The sequence below is a fragment of the Ceratotherium simum genome, chromosome 9 (genome assembly GCF_057802395.1).
Source record: "Ceratotherium simum simum isolate JZ-2026a chromosome 9, ASM5780239v1, whole genome shotgun sequence".
Lineage (NCBI taxonomy): Eukaryota > Metazoa > Chordata > Mammalia > Perissodactyla > Rhinocerotidae > Ceratotherium > Ceratotherium simum.
Window position 1 is genome coordinate 46,677,761 of NC_141908.1, and position 15,329 is coordinate 46,693,089.

At 37.2% G+C, this 15,329-nt stretch overlaps 1 protein-coding gene across 1 annotated transcript in view; it reads right to left on the reverse strand.

Moving 5' to 3' along the window:
* Positions 1-435: 435 nt before the first annotated feature.
* SCN7A (sodium voltage-gated channel alpha subunit 7) overlaps positions 436-15,329 on the reverse strand; it is a 77,976-nt gene continuing 63,082 nt past the window's right edge. Inside the window, exons 20-25 of the mRNA XM_004428232.3 lie at positions 11,059-11,337; positions 10,247-10,300; positions 9,324-9,461; positions 7,370-7,474; positions 6,794-7,064; positions 436-4,165 (exon numbers count right to left, since the gene is read on the reverse strand). Of these exons, the coding sequence (XP_004428289.2) occupies positions 3,099-4,165; positions 6,794-7,064; positions 7,370-7,474; positions 9,324-9,461; positions 10,247-10,300; positions 11,059-11,337 (1,914 nt within the window). The 3' untranslated portion in view covers positions 436-3,098. The remainder of the gene's footprint in view (positions 4,166-6,793; positions 7,065-7,369; positions 7,475-9,323; positions 9,462-10,246; positions 10,301-11,058; positions 11,338-15,329) is intronic.

A 15,329-nucleotide genomic window follows, 5' to 3' on the forward strand; every position in this document is an offset into this window, starting at 1 on the left:
GCAGAGAGAGACAGAGAGAGAGAGAGAGAGAGAGAGAGAGAGAGAAATTCCTTGTTTCTGTACAACAATTTAATTCATCTTAAACCTCCTCCCTCTCCGCTTAGGTCATGTATTACTTAGACAGTTATTGTACAGAGTGGTTAAATATTAAGGCTCTGAAACAGACCTGGTTTGGAGTACTGGCCTTGTCAATTACAAGTTCTGTGCCATATAAAAGTTCTTGCAACACTTCTAAGCTTGACATTTTTCATCTATAAAAGAATTATCATTGCTTCATGAGTTGTTGTGAACGCTGTGTTCATGCATGATAAATAGTCAGCACAAAGCTGAGCATAACAGTCTGCTCAATGAACGGTAGCTATTTCCAATATCTGTAAAAACCATTTTAAAATGCATTATATTTATTAAAGAAGCAGAAAGAAAATTTTTAAAGAAAGCAGAGATTGACAAATGGTAGTATACCAATAAGTTTAATTTCAGTATTTATCTTTCATAAAGCAAATTTATAATAATACTGAGATATAGCTAGTAAACAAAGTTAAACTGAGACATATCTAGTTAAACTTTGATAAGAAGAGTGCTTTTTACATTTTGTCAATGTATAAGAGGTCTTTGGTAAGCTTACTAACACTTATTTTACAAAATTAAGTGAATCCAAAGGAAGCACAAGAGTTTCCAGTTTTGAATTTTGAGCCTGAACTAATAAGCTTTAATGTAAGTCTCGTTTAAAAAAGTTCTTATTATACAAAGTTGCCAATGTGAGTTATCAAAGAAAAAATAACCAAAGTTTAGTGTGGTTAACAAGTTGTTTTTACTGTTTTCTATAGTACCTAAAAAGTAGAATATATTTTAAAGACTTTGTTAAAAATAATTGTTTACACAGTTTTTGGAAAGTTAGCGGCAAACACGGTTTACAAGTAAAAGAAAATTTTCAAGCTAAAATCAGTTTGTGGTTTTTGTGGAACTTAAGACAAGCAAGTTAAGATTTAGTTTAAATCTCTGAAGCAGTTTCCACATTAAAGCATCTCCAAGAAATAGAAAACTGAGAAACAGATAAAGCACCAGCTGTCACCATGTCACCAAGTCAACACTGAGTCCTCACGTGTCCCCATCAATTGATGGAGAACAGGAGGAGAAAGGGAAGGAACACTTATAGAAAGAAACAGAACCCTGAAATTACGTTTGCTTAGGGGATCCCCCAAAGGCATCTTGGTCAGGTTAATACATTTCCGAGGAGCAGAAATAGATTATAATAGTTAAGGCTAAAGATCATGCATTCAAACAAAATACAATTACTGATATTTAAGTGATATTGAATGCTATATAACTTATTTAAAGCTTGTCATTTAAGTCAACAGTATACATATTTTCCTTTTGAATCCTTTAGGACTTTGTAGGCATATTGAAATCAACCTTCATACAAATGGAATAAATATCAGAATCTCAAACTACATGGATGTAAGTGACTGCATTTTTATGAATATGTCAAAAAACAACTATTTGTGCCTATCTTTTTTTTTTTTTTTTTTTAGATTTTTTTTTTTTTATTTATTTTATCTTTTTGCCCCCAAAGCCCCAGTAGATAGTTGCATGTCATAGCTGCACACCCTTCTAGTTGCTGTATGTGGGACTCGGCCTCAGGATGGACAGAGAAGTGGTGCCTTGATGCGCACCCGGGATCCGAACCCGGGCCGCCAGCATCGCAGCGCGCGCACTTAACCACCAAGCCACAGGGCCGGCCCATGTGCCTATCTTTTAAAAATAATTTCAATAGTGAAAATTAATGTTTAGGATTTTAAAGTTTTTCAAACATAAAACAATTTCCAGAGTAATTATGTATGTGATGAAATAAAAACAACAAAAATACTTGGAAAGGTAAATAAGAAAGTGAAAACTAACTTGCATACACTAATGTTGTAAAACATCACCAACAATAAACTTACACTTTGATCTCCTAATTCAGAGTCCTCACAGTTTCAGTGATCATCTTCTTTCTCTAAGTTATGAAGAGTCATAAAGTACACTGAAAAGTACTTCAAAGTGGCCAGTTTCCCAACCAGGGATCAAGACACTGTGAAAATCCCTAGACATAATGGTAGCCCTTGACTCTTCTGATTCATATTTATGACATGCATTTGCTAGATCTTACGTACTCAATGTTACATTATGGATAAATGGTAAAAATACATCAGTTTTATGATAACGTCAGACTTGAGTCTATTAACACATACTCTATCACATCATTTTAGTAAATGTATGCATTTAAAAAAAATGTAAATGAGGAAAATGTAGGCTATACTGTATTTCCCTTTATGCCTCTTGTTCTGCAAACGAATTCTGTTGAAGAGCTGGAGATTAGGTGGAACTAGCCAGAGAGATGAGAAACCAGGGATCCAAGAACAATGAAACAACATTAGTTCCTAATACCAAAAATAAAAGAAAACAAAAACAAAAACAGGGCTCCAATCTTTTTCAAACGTGGTTTGAATCAGCTCAAGAGTCTCTGTGACGGGTCTCAAAGGCATTTTCTGAGAACCGCTCTTCCACTTCCTCTAACTGGCATCTGTTAGGCAAGTTTATGATTTAATGGCTTGTAGCATTCTGCTATTTTTTTCTAACACCATCCCGCATTAAGTACTTGTTTATTTGTAACTAAGCCCTATTAGTGGTGACTTGCATCCCATCAAGCTAAAGTAAATATAAACTACACAAGGAAGCCCCTTTGGCTACTAATCTCTACCACCACCTTCCCCATCTTCATTTTGCTACTAATCTCTACGACAACCTTCTGCATCTTCCAGAGGAAGCACACACCATATAAGCCATATGGAGAAAACAAGCATTGGATTATGAAATGGCAATTTCAACCCACGTTAACTCTGCAATAATATTAAGAGGTTGTCTTGTTTAGACTGAATGTAAAAGAGTAAAAAGAGAATTTGACATGGAGTATTGTGAACACAAGCTTATCTTCCATGGGTTGTAAACAATCAATTATTAAGTGAGATTTTTACTTTCTCCGATCTTTGCTTTTATTTCTGATTTAAAGTTTTAATAATTTGGGGATATGTGAAGAAGGTGAACGGTGGTAAGTGGGATTAGATCTGGCTTTGAATAGTCGACTTTCCCTCAGCTTTGTCAAAATAGGCTCCTTCTTTGGTAGATTGAATTTCCCTGTCACCATCTATCATATGAATATCTGATGTATTTTGGTCATTTTGCCTCAAACGGTAACTTTTATAAGCACGCTGAATGATGGTTGCTGAGACTGCCTCTTGTTTTCGTTTCAGAGTAGTTGTAATTGGCTCATATGTGATCTTAAAAGGGTTGGCTAACAGAAACCCTGATTCCATCTCTGAAAGAAATTTCTCCATCCTCTCATCTTTACCCATAACTCGCTTTGTTAAAGCAAGTAAGATGTCAAGGCAATGAATTCTGTCCCCAACAGCCATGGGAAGATCCATGGCAACGAGCTGGCCCTTGTTTGGTTTTGCCATGAAAAGAGGAGGATCAAGAGCGGCTGCCAAATCTGAAAGCTTGCTAGAGTCTATGTACTGGGTCATGTCGGGATCAAACCTCTTCCATACCTGAAAGAACTTCCTAAAATCATCTTCACTCAACGTCTTGGCTTTTTTTTTAGAAGCAATATTTAAAAACTCCATGACAGCAACAATGTACATGTTTACAATGATCAGCCACGATATGAGGATATAACTGACAAAGTAAATAATTCCAACTAAGGGGTTACCACAATCTCCTCTAACCTGGGTCCCGGGGTTAATTTTATCAGGATCACAGTCAGACCATTTACTGTTGAAAATTGCATTGAGCATCCCATCCCAACCAGCAAATATTGTAACTTGGAAAAGACAGAGCATACTGCTGCCAAAGCTTTCAAAGTTAGACACATCATTAATTCCAGCTTCCTTTTTAACATAGGCAAAATTGTACATTCCAAAGATGGCATAGACAAACATGACCAGGAAGATGAGAAGACTAATGTTCAACAATGCTGGCAGAGACAGCATCAAAGGAAGCAGCAGATCATTGAACACCTTTGGTCCTTTCCCAGGACGCAGGATGTGGATGATCCGTGAGAGAAGTATCAGTTGCACAAGGGAAGGAGGCACAAGGTAGTGTCCTACCATCAGAGGCAGAAATAGTCCTTGGTGTAGGAAAAGATAAAGCAGGTAATAAAATTATTCAAATACGGTTGTACTTAGAGGAATATAAATTATTTACAGTTCATTTTTTTCTATAGATTAAGATCATTTATTAATCCTTCCCATATAACAGTTAGCACATTGAAAATTGGGGTTAACCAAATACTAATCATGGAAATGCTCAAAGTATCCAGTAAAATTTGGAAGAGAATTCTTTGTATCATTATCTTAAGAGTATTATAGATCAAGTACTTCTGGAATCACAGATGGCACGAATCCATAATATAAAACAGTAGTCATATTTTTTTCTGATTGCAGTTGGATCAAGGAATTTAGTTCAATCCAACCTTTATTGGATACCTAATAAAGGTGTCATGCAAATATGCAAAGAGGAAGGACATGACTTCTGTCCTCAAAGATGTTATAATCTAGAGAGTAGAGGTAGACATTTAAACTACTTATAATGCTAGGCAGAAAGACCTAGTTGATAAATATAATTACAAAAATGTCTGGCATTCAGTGATTCACAGATTATAATTTAACTAATTTATTTCATAAATAGTATTTGGGCCCTTAGAAGCTTTAAATGTGAATTGAATAAATGAGTCTTTGCCTAGAACTTTTTTCTGGCAGTGGTGGGTGGATGAAGGAACTATGGGAATGAGAGATATAATTATAAAACAAGATGAAATTATAATTACCATCAAAAGCATAAAGCATGTTCTCTGGAAGTACTGGAGAGAGTGTGGTTCATCTTGAGTGGAGAAGGTGGGAGGGGAGAATCTCACGAACCTTCTAAATGAAATAGTATGTTTGCTGAATCTGGAAGGATCATGTCTCGCCTTTCCAGTAAACTTGGTCACTGTCAATGATGGCATTCTCCCTCACATTCTCTCTTGTCTATATCCTCATCTCCACAGTGATTTAGTGAACCTTCTACTCTTACGCAAATTTTTATTTCTCTTCAATCTTCCAAACTCTTCCATTATGCAGGAGGTATCCCCATTTAATGGTAAACAATGTTACATATCCTCATTACTAAATTTTCTTCACCTCTTTTCTTATCTAAAATCTAACTCTATCTTGAGGACATTATTTCCCTTGCAACACTCTCAAGTGCAGAGAGCTCATTCTTCCCCACTCCATGTTTCTCAGGGTAAAAGGATGGAATAAACAAGCATCTTTCTTTCTTTCCAGTGTGATTTCAGACACTCTTCCTTCCCAACAGTTTCATGAAGAAAAAAATGAAATTTCTGACACAGTGGATCATGCCATTCAACTATAGCATCTCCTACCATTCCTTGGCCGTATGATTTATTTATTCCCCCTCATTCATATTCATTGGGGACTTTAGTACTTGGCTCACTGCCACCCCTTCCACTCCAGCACCTACCATCAACAACCTATTCAAAGACCAGTCTATTAGTCTTTCATCATTTTACTTTAGTCATAGACTTCTATGGCTGTATTCCAAACCTTCTGAGTTCTCAAATTCAAACAGCTTTCTCTTTGACTGCAGTTTCCTCTCCTTCCAGATCTCTGATTCAGCAACTCTCACTTCAATCTCATAGGGCTCTTTAATTCCATATTCCTCTGTTTTCTTCCTATGAGCCCCTTCTGTCTTTCAGTCAAGCCTCTTGTACTTGTCTATCAATAGTTGTACTGCTTCTACTACCAAGTGAATGAGTGAATTTTCTGGAAGCACAACTGGGCAGTTTATCTACATTTTTCACTACTGACTACATAGAATAGTACTTGACAATAAACACTTAAATATTGTCCCTACTCTCATGGAGCTTATATTCTAGTTTGTGTCTTATGGGAGGCAGACAATAAACAAACTCTTCTCTGCCTAAAATACTTTTATCATAGATTCCTTCTTGGCTACCTCCTATCTAATAGTTCTGTTTAGATTTTTGCTTCTTGCATGAAGTTTTCTCTGACCTGTACTTACTGATCAGGTGCTGCTCACTTTGCTGTGCTGCTATAGCACCACGTGCTTCTTCTCTATCACAACCTTAATAGCACAACACTAAAATGTACTGCTTAATTATCTGTATCCCTTAACAGATTATATACTATGTGCGTACAGGAATTATGCCTACCTTGTTTACTACTGCATTCTTTGCATATAGCATATCTATTCACAGAGGATAATTAAATATATTTGTTAAATAAAAGACTGAGATCTCCACAGTATGAGAAAACTAGAGACAAATTCATTAAAGCCTAAAACTCTAGTGTTGCGAAAGTTGTAAACAGTTTTAGAGATTAGAGGAAAAGGAACAATAGTGAGCTTGAAAGGTTGTATCATCCTAAGACATAAAGATCCTGCTAGTGTCATCCTAGAAAAATAATGTATGTGATATACTGAAGGGGTAGTTAAGCATTTACCTGGTGGTCTGTGAAATTAACTCTATGTATTAATTCAAGAAGTGTTTTTTAATAGCTTATATCTGTTAGTCATGTATACATGTATTAATGAAAAATGTAAGGCATTCCTGCTGGAAATAAAAAGGGTGTCTACCTGTTTTGCTTATTAAGAGACTATATCTCAGAAGAAATTTACTATAAGAGCTTGTCTGAGTTAATACTACTACAAACGAAAATCTGACTAAACAAAATCTTACCTGTAATAGAGAAAATGACCACCATAAAATCAAAAATGTTCCATCCTATGGTGAAATAGTTAAAGGGGAAAGAGATGAGCTTCAGTACACATTCTCCAGTGTACAGCATAACAAAAACTGAATTAATCCAGTAGAGAGCAGTGTCCATTTTTGGATTCTGTTCGTCACTTTGTATCATAATGGTTATCGCTTGGAAACAGATAAGAACCATAATGACGATATTAAAAACTTGATTTGTTACCAAGTCAAAGATGAATCCTTGGAACTTATTCTATGGGTAAAGAAAGAAGGTATAATAGTCTTATTAATAATATACACACACACATATAGTCTTTAGATTTACAATTTCCCTCCCAGCATAAACAGGAGAATAAGTGAGGGCCTAAGTTTATACCAAACTATAATTATAGCATATAGTCAAAAACAAACAAAAAGACAATCAAAAGCTTTGTCAATTTTTAAAATTTTGTCAAAAGCATTTGTTAAGAGTTTTAAAAACACATTTTCATTTAAAAAACAGAATACATAAAGGAAACTATTTTAGAAGCTTCAAAAAAAATCCAGATGTTTTCTTACTCCTGGGCGAGGTACTGGTTTTTGAGAGTCCTCATACATCAGCTTCCTTAGTGCACGGTATTGTTTCTTCTGTTTTACAGTTATAAAGATATTTGAGCCTCCCTGGTAAAGAAGAAGATATTAAAATCACATTTAATTCAAATTTTACCTAATATTAACATGCATTTTGGAAAGCTTGGCAATTATTGATTTAATCCTTTAAAAAAGGCTTAACTGCAATGAACTAAATCATGTTTAAACATGTCTGACTTTCTGCACAAAAATCCATATAAAACACATATAGAACACATCCTGGTGATGACTGATATTCAATTATCCTTTGGTGCACTTTCCTGTGGGTAGACAACTCTATTTTAACTTTCCGTCTATTGAGGCCTAACTTTTATTAGACAGAGACAAAGGAGAAACAGCAAGGGATAACTGGAAAGGTTTACTAAGAAAGGCTGAACTCGAAAGCTAAAGGTAAAGTTGGTTAGTACCTTTTAATAAGCAGGAAAAAAAATTGGTCATATATGTGTTTTTATATGTTCATGTATTACTTAATTTTCTAAATACTATCAGAAGATATTTTTTACTATTATGCCAAAAGCACCTTGTGCTTACTTCTTCATAGAACCCTCTAGAGCTTATTCGTCTTTGTGCTTCTAGTGCTAATTTCAGCATCTTATACGAAATACATAAAGCGAATAAGAGGTGAACATTTAATGATGTGTTAATCCAGAAATTAGGAATTATTACTGCCCTAAGTCACGACCTCGTCATTTAAAGTTTAAATTTAAACTTTAAATTCCAGTTTAAAGTTTTTTTAAATTCCGTCATTTAAATTCCAGTTTCACCAACTGGAAACCAAGAAGCAGATCCTGGATGTTATCCCATTGGGTTGAAGTCCTCAGGAAACTGAAGCATCCAATCAAATGCACATTTGATCACTGATCTCTCCAATCTCATCTGATTAGTGGAGACTCAGAGTGGTTTGTTTACCAGAATCTGCACATGGCTGAACTTTGATGACATGACTAAGGATGGAATTTCCAAATTAAACTATTCTTTTCTTTGATTTTTTAGAAGGCTTTCCTACTCCTAATAGAAAGTAGGATTTATATGATTAAAATAAGTGGATTTATATGACTTTGGAGGTATCCTCATTTGTAGAAGCCCTGAAGTGAGTCTTTCTGTGGAGATGGCACCAAACAGAGGTTGTTCAATTCTGCTTCTGAATCCTGTCTTATTCCTTTCAAGCACTGCTATTGAGGCCATCCAATTAGGGTTTATGGCTCTCTCTACCTCTAGCAGAAGAAGCTGCTCCAACTGACAAAGATGTCTATGCTGTTTATGACTCTGAAGGCTTTGAATCATCAGAGAGTAAAAATGTGTGGTTTAGTTTTCTTGAACTTCTTCACATATTTGTGCAGATGCACAACATTATTTGTTTTTCAGCCTGTCGTTATTTACCAACATATATTCAGAAACACTTGTAATTTTTAACCTTTAAACTTGGCTGTGTCTATTTGAATATAGAAAACAATGTAAAGATGAACATTTTAGCAATATTCATCAATATGCGGGAACATCAATCATTTTTTAGATAAGTTCCAAATAAAAATGACATTAAGCTGGGGGCCGGCCCGTAGCTGTTAGGTTCGCATGCTCTGCTTCGGTGGCCTGGGGTTCACAGGTTCAGTTCCAGGGCTGGGACTGATACACTGCTTGTCAAGCCATGCTGTGGCAGCGTCCCATATAAAGTAGAGGAAGATGGGCATGGATGTTAGCTCAGGGCCAATCTTCCTCAGCAAAAAGAGAAGGATTGGCAACGGATGTTAGCTCAGGGCTAATCTTTCTCACCAAAAAAAAATGACATTAAGATAAACCCAAAACCAATTATTTGAAGCAGGACATTTTTATAAATGTATTTGATTTTCTTAGGCATCAATGAACAAAGAATATTTATACTTATCTTTATTTTATGCTTGTTGAAATTAGCAATAATAACACCAATCAGCATACTCAGAGGAAGAAATAATCCAATGATAATAAAGTTGATAAAGTAGCAATACATGAAGATGTTGCCTTCAAAATTAGGCTGCATATTTACCTAAGAGTTAAGTTAAAAAATAAGCAAAATAAGGCAGACAATTGAGGATTTTTAGGGCAGTGAAAATACTCTGTATGATATTATAATGATGGATATACATCATTATACATTTGTCCAAATCCATAGAATGTACAACACTGAGTGAACCCTAAGGTAAACTATGGACTTGGGGTGATTATGATGTGTCAATGTAGGTTCATCTCTGGTAAAAAATGTACCATTTTGCTGAGTGATGTTAATAATGGTGAGGCTATGCATGTGTGGGGGCAGGGAGGACATGGGAAATCTCTGTATTTCCCTCTCAATTTTGTAGTAAACTTAAAACTGCTCTAAAAAAATAGAGTCTTTGAAAATAAAAATAAATTAAAAAGTGAAAAAATAAGCAAAATATTGATACTGACTTTTTAAAATATAAGATTTAGAAAATCATTTACAACAAGAAAATCCATCAATGCTACTTGAGGTAATGTTTCCTATTTGCTTTTTGGTGAAGAGATATCATTGCTTTATTTGGATTTTAAAGTTTATTGCATTGGTTTAACTATTGTTATGAAGTCTGATAATCCTTCATATGGGCCTATTGGACCTCAACCATTATATATAACCCTGGAAAGTTTTCATTGTCCGTGAAATACTCAAACTGAAATGTATTTAATTTCTGTCTAGCATGAGCATTTGTTTTTACCAAGTTAAATTATTCAGTTATTGCTGGTGCCCTGTTCCTGAATTGCAAAAATGACTTTGCTTGAACCTTAACAGTGGCTTTAAGATTATATTGTACTTACACCAATAGAATCAACTGCTGAATTCATAATAGTGATCCATCCATTAAATGTTGCCTGTAAAAATGGTATGTATTTAATTCTTATGGAAATCTTATGCTTCCTAGCAAATAAAAATTAAAACTCAGTCTGTTATTAATACAGCAAAACATTTGATTAGTAAAGCCGACCATACTTCAATATATTGTGTAATTGAGATCTTTATCATTTTCATTAATTACATTTATGTTGTCTGTTAACAACTATTTAAATCTACTTAGCTTAATTGTAGTTAATAACCTAAAATATTTTAAGGTAGTATAAATAGAAAGAGAGAGAAAGGTAGGTAGATAGATAAACGGCAAATACGTACTGCCCGAGTGTCATAGTTACATGGCTACTGCTATCTATGTGCATTTCTAGGGGAGGTAAGACAGAGATGATTCACCTCCTCACATCTGCTACATGTTGGGTGACTGAGTAGCCACTCCCCAAAGCAGTAAGTAGAAACAAAACAGTAGTAACCTGAGTTGGACCAAAAATTGTGCCCCTATTACCTGATTAGTGATGGTAGAAATAGGTTTGGCCACTGCCATTTCCTCTGTCAGTACTACCTTCATCTCCACTTCCTTCCCTCAACAGAGCAGGGGCTGTATTTCACTTTTGTCTTTCCAAATGAGCCTAGTATAGTATGTCCCATAATATGTATCTACTAATTAATCATTGCTAAAATAATTTATAACCAACTCTATTAATTGTCCACATTTTGTCCTTTATGTTGACCTACAATGTGGATGAACATATAATTGATAAAAAAAAATCAAAAGTGTACTTACTACTTGAAGCAGTGAAAGGAAACCGTTTCCAACATTATCAAAGTTTAGTTTTGCATTCTCCCATGGCATGGATTCATTAAACACAAGGCTTTCACATTGGCTCTTATTCATGACTTCAGATACAGGAAACCTTTCTCCACTTGTTGGGTCAATGCATTCATAGAATGTGCCAGCAAATAAGTGTACTCCTACGATGCTAAAAGCCAGCCAGATCATAAGGCAGACCAGAAACACATTCAAAGCAGGTAACGTTGTTTTTATCAAAGCTCTCACAACCACCTGGCATAAAAAATAAATACGTAAACTTCAGGTAAGAAATGTGAAACTATTTTAATTAAATTGGAAATACTAATTAATGTAATGTCATATTGAAATAACTAAAAATGGCCATCTCTAAGGAGCCAGTATTTGAATAACCTAAATAACAAATTTCAATTAAAAAATACACATTAAAAATCCAGATATTCTCAAAATTTTTGAACGAAAAAATCATTAAAAGGCAACAGAGCTAATTAGTGTAAATACTAGAATAAATAATTATCTCACTAACTTAACACATGTTTGTCAGCTTCCTATATTGTGCTGGAAATGGGCAAGACAGCTGAACCTAGGTGTATGTATGTGATTATCCAGAAAGCATATAAAATGAGAGCAAAATATGCCTAGACCTAGGTCTTGGGGATTCTAACTTTAGGGAGGATTAGCCTACAAAGGAGACAGTGGAGAAAGAAGAGGAAGACCAAGAGATTGTAGATCAATGAAGTCAAGGCAAGAAACTTTCAAGAAACACTGAATGGGCAGCTGTACCTCACAAAATCACAGACCTCCTCACTCAACACTGCTGTGTCACTGGTGAGCCACTCCAGAGTGGGAAGTTTGGGAAATGAATCCACCACCTAAACTTGAAGAACAGCGATAGTCTATAATCACCGTCTCAATTTCCTCAACTCCCTTCACACTTTAATATTATAATCAGAATTTTATTCTCATTACCCCTGTAAAGCTGTTATGGTAAATGTAAACTAGTTGCTTTATGCAGTAGGATATTTTCAATCTCTGCTATTTCATTATCTTTCCTTTAGCATTTACACTTTTGACTCCCTTCCCTCAACCTCGCTGCCGCTTCTTTTTTCCTGAGGCACCATTGATTCTCTTGTCTACCATTCTAACCTTTCCTTCCCTCAGCCGTTACTGGATACATATCCTTTTACCTGTGCTTTTTTGCTTATATTCCTTACTTTTCTGTCCTTAAATTAATATTTTGACTTGTAATTGTGCTTTCAATAACACTTGATTTTATTTCTAAGACTAAGTCACAGATCCCGTATTGACATTTTAGATATTTTGAGAGGTGCACTAAATGCCTCTGATGAAAAAAATGCTCTGCCTACTAGAAAATACACATACATAAGAAGAAAAGCAGTGGATGTGGTTGACACAAATATTTCAGTAGTAAGAGCACCCAAGGCCTGAAGCTTATTAAATACACAAAACATTAATTTTCTAATCGTGTAGCTTCCTTATATACTCAATGATATATTTCCAGAGATCATTCAACTATAGAACTTTCAGAGGTTGAGATGAAGCTTAAGATCTGGATCTGACCTTGATCTAACCATGGCTACTATTTACCAGTCCTTGAATTGTCCATGGCTACTATCTCATTGCCATTCAAATGAATGAATGTACGGCATCAAATGATACAGTGCTTAATTTCTGACAAACAGGGGCAGTTTCTCTAGCAAATATCTTCCTACTTTTCTCTAAATTGGGGGCAGGCGATTTACTAATTTGGGCAGCACTCTCCTCCCCTCCTCCCCCACCTATATAAATTTATTAAGAAAAATAACCCTGATATTATCCCATAATGTTTTCTACAATAAAGAAGAATTTATTTTAGTTACATTCATTATCTAGTTTGTATGTATGTATGTCTCCCAGCTTTTTTAAGGTGTAATTGACAAAAATTGTATATATTTAAGGTGTACAATGTGATGATTTGATATATGTATACATTGTGAAATGAATACCAGACTCAAGCTAATTAACACATCTATCACCTCACGTAGTTACCTTTTTTTTTTTTTTTGGTGGTGAAAACACTTAAGATCTACTCTCTTAGGAAATTTCAAGAACATAATACTGTACCATTAGCTATAGTCACTATGCTGTACATTAGATCCCTAGAACTTATTCATCTTATAAATGAAAGTTTGTACCCTTTGACCAACATCTCCCAATCCCCCCGCACCAGCCCCTGTGTTTTGAGTTAATAAGCCATGTGTAGTTTATAGCCCTAGAATATTCTATGAAATTTTCCTATCACTGAAATGTATTTGTTTTGGAAATTGGGCTGTCTCATCATTTTAACTTCAATCTTACAGACCTCTTCAACCACTTTCTCCTTTTCAGCTTATTTTACTCCTTATTCTGGTTTAAAAGTGAACCAGTGGGGATATCACCCCTAACCTTGGGGACCTCCATGATGCTGTTAATAAAATGTTTCATAGAGATTGGGAGTCAAGATGGCGGCGTAGGCAGACTCTGAACTCACCTCCTCCCGTGGACACAGCCAATTTACAACTACTCGTGGAAAAATTACCCCTGAGACAGAACTGAAAACTGGATAAGAGGAACTCCTGCAACAACGGACAATCCTAACTGGGGTAGAAGAGGCAGAGACTCCCTTCTGGAGAGAAAAACGCCGCCTTCACAAGCCGCCAGCTTCACGGCCGCCTGGAGCAGCTCACAGGTACGCAGCCTCCCTGGAGGCGCGGGGCCCTGAGCCGGGGAGCGCCCCCGCTGTGGGCATTTTGTGGACCCAGGACAATTGAGACCAGCAGCATAATATCTGACTGTGCCTGCTACTAAAGCATTGGGTAGCACCCCCAGAAAACCCGGTTCACAAAGAAACTAAAACTGGCTCTTAAAGGGCCCGCGCACAAACTCACCCGTTCCAGAAAGCATCCTAAAATCACCAGAAAGAAAGGTGCACAGTGCTTCGGTGACAAGAGACTCACCTAATAGGCCCTGAGTGCATCTCGGTGAGGGGTGAGACCTCTCCAGGGACTGGGACATTGGCGGCAGCCATTGTTGTGGCCTGGTGTGAGCGTGCTGACACAGACGCCATTGGAGTTCTCCCAGAGACCTGCTAGCCCAGGGTCTGCTCCACCCGCTAGAGCACCGATTTAATCCAGCTCAGCCAGGGCAGGCAGCCCACCCTAGAGACTAGCCCCACCCAACAACAAGCCCTCAGGCAACATGTGGGCCTGCATAGATTGGTGACTGGATTCTCTGCAGCCTGGCAACTGAGCTGACTTGAGCGGGGCAGGGTGTGCACAAGGAGCGGGTGGAGAGTGTGGGGCGGTGGCAGAGTGTGTGGGGCTCCCACCGTGGAGAGACTGGGTCCACTTGGGGAGGTCGGGGCGCTCACACGGGGCAGGACTGTGTTGACTGTGTGTGTGGACTTGTGGGCGGCAGGGCTTCTCAGCCACAGAAGACTTGTACTTCTCAAAGACCCACATAGGAGGTTTGCTCCACCTTCCAAAACCTGAAACAATTGGGTGCTCCTGTGCCTGAGGCCAGCCCCACCCAGCTGCAATCCTCAGAGAGCTGACAAGAGACCTAATAGGCTAGAGGCTTACAGCAATTGTAAGGCCCTGAGCCTAACAACCTGCCAGGGTGGGGGCCTACTCACTTAAAAGAAATACTGCAACACAAATGTGGTATTAGAACTTGCAGCCAACTGTGCTGGGGCTTCCCACACCTGATAAAGAGACTGAAGGGCCCACAACAACTACAAGCAGCTGAGTATTACAACAGCTGGCCAGGAGCATAACTCAGCCTCCCTGGGCGCCTATAGGGAGAGCTAACAGGCCACAATAGAGGGACACACGTAGCCCACATAGGGGCCACCCCTGGAACATTGAGAACTGAGGGAAGCACACTGGAAGCCTCCTAAGCCATCACTTACATAAGGTCACCTATCCAAGAGCAGGAGACGTAGCTGACCTACCTAATAGGTAGACACAAGCACAGGGAAAGAGGCAAAATGAAGAGGCAAAAGAATACATTCCAAGTAAGGGAACAGGACAAAACCCCAGAAAAGGAACTTACTGAAACAGAAATGAGCAACCTACCCGACAGAGAGTTCAAACTAAGAGTGTTAAGGATGCTCACTGATCTGGGGAGAAGAATAGATGGACTCAGTGAGAATGTCAACAAAGAAATGGAAGATATAAAAAAGAACCAATCAGAAATGAAGAATACAA